Source organism: Nematolebias whitei, chromosome 1 (genome assembly GCF_014905685.2).
Source record: "Nematolebias whitei isolate Nwh7 chromosome 1, NemWhi1, whole genome shotgun sequence".
NCBI lineage: Eukaryota > Metazoa > Chordata > Actinopteri > Cyprinodontiformes > Rivulidae > Nematolebias > Nematolebias whitei.
Genome location: NC_056498.1, coordinates 70,770,469 through 70,776,561, shown reverse-complemented (window position 1 = coordinate 70,776,561; position 6,093 = coordinate 70,770,469). Strand labels below are relative to the sequence as shown.

The following is a 6,093-nucleotide window of genomic DNA, read 5'->3' as shown; positions in this document are numbered from 1 at the left end:
AGACAGACAGACAGACAGACAGACAGACAGACAGACAGACAGACAGATAGACAGACAGACAGATAGACAGATAGACAACATATAGACAGATAGACAGATAGACAGATAGACAGATAGACAGACAGATAGATAGATAGATAGATAGATATATATTAGTGAGCTGGATAACTAGAAGACTAAGCAATGTGCCCAACTTCTGTTTTGATTTGATATGTGGCTACATCTAGGCATAAGAAATGTCACTATTGAAAAATGGGTGGCCACATCAAAATCCAACATGGCCATCACCATATTGTTCCAATAACAATTCCACTGTTCAAACCCTTCAGGGACTGGGGACATCGGCATACCACTTGTTTTCATTTAATCACTCAATCCATTGCATGTAGCCATAGAATAAGAATTCTTATTTGAAGTAAAAAAAAAAAAAATGAAAAAAAAAAAAAAAAATCACAATAACTTTTTTTTTTTAAAATAAATTGGCATACCATAATTAAACAAAGCTGCAGTTAGACTTCAGGACGAAGTAATAATTTTAAACAAATGTCTATGTGGATTGTGCAACTCGATACCATCAGAACCGTATCTATCAAGGTTATTTATAATAAACTGTACTCCTTTTAACTGTTATATGATTAAATGTTAGTACCTGTGAACAACAAATAATACCTAATAAAATTTTGATTTGATGAACGACATGATTTTCACATTATAGGACAAAGTCCGAGCTAAACAAATCTCCTGATTTTTGAGCTAAAAATAGTGATGAACCACTTGATGAACTGAAGCTTGGACTTGAGCTCTGAGCAGGAAGACCAATTTTAAATGAAGCCACATTTCAAGGCTTGTCTCATCCTCCCAGAAAGCACAAGATGGGACGATGAAGCCTCGGACCAAGTACACACCTGACAGTGTTTCACCTGGTGAATTGTTCTGCCTCAATGATTTTAGTCCCAGTAGTTTCAACAGAAATATGTGGAAATCAAACGTAAAAATCAAGAAACCGTTAAGTTGATGCTAAATGCTCATTAGATGGCCACCCATCCAGATCCCCATTCTGCTGGAGTTTTCTTCCAATTAAAAAGGGAGATGTTCCTTTATATTAGTTCTGCATGTGAAACACTAGTTTCGGCTGTCACCAGCAAACTGGTTGAGCCACTATGAGAAGGTGCCATTTATAGACTGAATTTGCTTGCAGCTCCTAAGGCTAAAGAAGTCTTTTGAATAAATGATGAAATGTTTCACCAAAGAAGAACAAGTACAGAGGACCTGACTTAACCTTGTTAGACTCATCTACCTGTCCTGGATTATTGAGCATCAGGACATTCTTTTCTACTGTTGCCAACAATGTGCAGCTCAGGATGGGAGACTGCAATTAAGTAAAGATTCAACACAATCTATTTAGATAAGGGATGCCCAATATTATCGGCATGGTATCAGTACCGACCGATATTAGCGGTAAAGTTAAATATCAGCCATTCCATCAAAATAACTCAGATATAAAAGGCTTCCGTTTTAAGTTAATATTTAATTTAAGAAACTGTCACGTATATCTATTAATGCACTACTACTTATGCGCTTTTCACTTATCGCTCGTGAACAGGTTGAGTTTAGATTTGTGAAAATTTAAAGCTATGTCTCTGTAAGTAGGTCTGGGAAAAAAATACATAAATCAGTATTGGTATCGGTTATCGGTAAAATAAGATTGAACATATTGGCATATCAGATAGCAGCCAAAAATCCAATATTGTGCTTTGTGCATCCCATATTTAGATAAATAATTTTTACTAATTGACATTTTGAATGTATGTGAAGGTTTATGTACTGTGTCCTACACTGAGGTATGTTGTGTATCAACGCTATATAAATAAACTGAATTGAATTGTTTCTCGTTGAAGGATTTTGTCTGATCTGTTGCAGTCTGGATCTTTTAACACACTCAGGAAGTGTTTTATTCTGAACTATAAAACCAACTCTTCCAGCACACAAACTTCCAGATTAGTTAACACACGTGCGTCAGCGCACAGGTTCACAACTGAGAACCAATGCATCAGCTCACACTCCAGGATCCAGTCCTGGTTTCACACATGGACCTCCACCCCCTCTGCAGTGGTCAAGGGGATCAAACCAACACCACCCACAGATGGTTGTGATCAGGCTGTCCGTCCTGCACCAGTCCACAGATGTGTCATTTTTACATCGGCTACCTGGTGTTTCCAAACTGGTAGTTTCACATGAGAAACTAGAACTACCTCTCAAGAGCCAAGGCCCAACCCCGACCCCGTGTTGTCATGGTAACTGTCAGCTGACACATCACCTGGCGTCCAGGAGAGCGTGCTGCACTTCACCTGTCAGGGTGATCATGTATGTTCACCTGTGTGTCACGTGACCTGAGGCGGGTGTACACGGTGACAGTGCGAAAAGTTTCAGACTAGGTCACTGAGTTCACCGTGCGTAAACAGACGTTACGTAAGCAACCAGGAACCGGGCTTAAAAAAAGACCATCCTCTGGATTCTCTGAGCCAACATCTGGCGCTGACACAAAGAGGAGTCACGTCCATACAGATGCTGTACACATCTCTACTAGCGTTAGCAGCTTCAGCCCGAGCAGAGCTGAACAACAAGCTGAGCAGCGTCAGAGATTAACCCCGAACCGAGCTCTGTCTGCGGCGGACCGAGCTCTTGTTCACCCGCCGGCAGGACCGGACAGAGTCAGCGGACCTCCCGGAACCAACAGCCGCTTACCGAGGCCATGTCTTTGGCGGAGAAGTTCATGAAGTCAGCGCAGGGAGCGAACGGCGGATCTCTTTCGGTCTGTGCCGCCGCCATCTTTCATCCTTCTTTTTCTTCTTCGTCTTCTTCTTCGGGTTCGGCGCTAGACGCATCAGCTGCGAATTGTTGACTTCTTCTTCTTCTATTCTTTAATGACGGATCGTAAACCGCTCAGAGTTGTGTATCGCCACCTACTGTACATGTGTGTGTAACGCATCCACCACGGTTCAGTTTAGTGTTCTGTTGATATGAAAACTATTATAGATTTATATAAAACAAGTGGGGCAGCACGGTGGCGCAAATGGTAGAGCTGCTGCCTCTCAGCGAGCAGGTCCCTGGTTCAAACCCCAGTCCAGGGGCCTTTCTGGGTGGAGTTTACATGTTCTCTCCGTGCATGCATGGGTTTTCTCCGGGTACTCCGGTTTCCTCCCACAGACCAAAAACATGCATGTTAGGCTGATTGGTAACTCTAAATTGTCCCTAGGTGTGAGTGAGAGAGTGAATGGTTGTTTGTCTCGTTTGTCTCTATGTGGCCCTGTGATGGACTTGCGACCCGTCCAGGGTGTACCCCGCCCCTCGCACAGTGATTGCTGGACATGGGCACCGGCGACCCCCGTGACCCAAAATGGAATAAACGGGTAAAGATAATGGATGGATGGATAAAACAAGTGGCTGAGGCTGGTTCCCTCCATGTTCCTTTCTGTTCCCTAACTGCATTCTCTTCTTGTCCCTCCTGTTTCCCTCAGCCTCTCTTTTCAGATGCTAAACAATCAAAACATCTACCACATTTTCGGTTTCACTACATCTCTCACCTTTGTTATTGCTCTTACAGCAAGTCATTTAGATAAGCATGAGCTATCCCAATCTCATCATTTACACCTATTATCTTATTTTTCTACTCCATATTGTTATTGGGTTTTGGATTTTGTATACGTTTCTCAATTTATTGTCTTCATTCCACCTTTTCTGACATATTTCCATTTCTTTTTTATTGATTATTGATTTATCCTCCCATTAAATTAAATATTTTGTGAATTGGGAACCCAATACAACCAAAATAGCTCTTTTCAGCAAGTTTGTCTGCCATTTCATTACCTTTCGCCCCATTATTCAATCATTCAACCTTTATTTATACAGGTTAATCCCACAGAGCTTCGGGGACTCGTTTACAAGAGAGACCTGATTTTAACAAAGAATGATGACAACAGCCGACACCAACGACAATCATAAAAGAAAGCACACAAGTTGCGAAGAACAGATGAAAGAAATTTTATTTAACAAATGAAACAAAAACAGCTTGGATGTAAGGTGATGTAGAAAACTGAACATGTTGGTTTTTGCCAGGAACTTAACAGATGTTTGAAGCCACTTAGAGAGGTCAAGGTCGAGAGCTTCAGATCTTTTTGTAAGATATTCCAGGAAACAGGAGCGGAGTAGGAGAAGATCCTTTTACCTAGTTCAGTCCTCACTGAGGGAACACTGCAGGTAATAATGTCCTGAGAGTGCACGCTGTAGCTGCACTCATGCAGAGACATGTAGGAGGAGACGTATGAAGGCAACAGACCAAGAAGTGATTTAAAGATGAAAATGTACCAGTGGGAGAGTCTATGTGAAGTTAATGATGACCAGTTAACCAGTGAAGGTGCAGTGATAGGTACAATACCTGTAGTTACAGCCAGTTATGAATCTTAGTGTACCATGATAGACAGCGTCCAACATCTTCAGGGTGCTGGGGTGTTCATGTAAATGTCTAGGTCTATACTGGGTCCTTTCTGTTGTTTCCTGTTGTCTGTATACTTTCTAGGACTGCTTTTGAATCTGTGCACACCACAACCCTATCTGGTCTAACCTCCTCCACTTGCTGTAGGCTCATGATCACCGACACCATCTCTGCTGTGAAAACAGGCATTTGAATATGCAGGTTGGAAACTGGTATAAACCTATTCCCACACTGTCCTTTGTGTTCTTAGAGCCACCCAAATATATTTAAGGTAGCTGAAATAAGAGCTTAAGGTATAGACTAGCATACACTACTTCATTCAGTTTCCAGTCTTTTTCCATTTCATGGACACATGTCCACTTGTATCTCAGGATATAACTATGGAGGAACTACACTGACTGGATTATTCTGATAGAACTTCTTGTCCCATTAAATTTAGCCCAGTCGTTTCCTGTCCACCCAAACACATTTGTCTGGTACTTGGAGTGTTCCCAGCAGCTCTGTAGTATTTTTGCAGAGCTAAGCTCCACAAGTTTTTTTTTGCTTCTTCCTTTGAATTTTATTGGGTATGCTAGTCACAGATTTATTCTTCTAATTTCCAGCTGAATCCCACCAGTCTATTATTAGAGCATTTATGGGAATTGTCTTCATTGCTTCTACACACACTCACTTAATGTACTGCACTGTAATCAGTCTGCTATTTGTGATGATGATGATGTTGCTGCTGCTCCATAGATAGTACATCCTTAATCTAATGCTGATCTCATGAGTGCCCTGCAGATATTTAGCAGTGACTGCTTATCTGCCACCCAGTCACATCTGGCCATGTCAGTCATGATTATTATATGTTAGGTGTATTCTAACATGATTTTGTGTTGAATGATCCCGAAGTGGCAGACTGAAAAGACACAGACTCAGGTATACAAATAAGTGTTTGTTAATTTACAGTGCGGGAATCAGGTACTTGGCTGCGGAGGGAAACAGGACCTGAAAACAAAGCAGGAGGACATTTGTCTAAAGTCCAATTTCCCTGTAATCAGATCTGATATCTACAGCAACAACTGTGTTCGTCAGCTCTACACATGTTCTCAAGTTCCTGATACCCTAAAATATAAAAGACAAACTTGCTGCCACTGAGCTGTGTTCCTGTCAGGTGCAGTGACTCAGAAAGATGACATCGTGCCCAACAGAAATACAACCCCAATGCAAAAACGTTGGGACATTGTGTAAAATGCAAACAAAACCAGAATGCAATAATTTGAACATCTCATGATCTCATATTAATCCATAATAGAGCACAGCAAACATGTCAAATGATTAAATGAAGAAATTGTACCATTTGTTGTAGGAAAAATAAAGAAATTTAGAATTTTATGGCAGCCTCACATCTCAGCAGGACAGGACAAGGGGACTGAAAGTCCTTTAAATGAAGGGGCGAGTCAGTTTTCAACATTTTCACAAGCATACAAAACATACCCAGTACTTATTTTGGAGGACCCCCCCCCCACCACCACCAAAAAAAAAAGTATTTTACATTTGCAGTCAAGTACCTCCCTCTACTGTTTATGACATATTAAATTATTGATTTTCAGGCTAATACT

General features: G+C 41.2%; 1 protein-coding gene across 1 annotated transcript in view; it reads right to left on the bottom strand.

Moving 5' to 3' along the window:
* ubr2 (ubiquitin protein ligase E3 component n-recognin 2) overlaps positions 1-2,917 on the bottom strand; it is a 58,895-nt gene extending 55,978 nt beyond the window's left edge. Inside the window, 1 exon segment of the mRNA XM_037687239.1 lies at positions 2,746-2,917. Coding sequence (XP_037543167.1) covers positions 2,746-2,829 — 84 coding nt within the window. The 5' untranslated portion in view covers positions 2,830-2,917.
* Between the last annotated feature and the right edge of the window lie 3,176 nt (positions 2,918-6,093).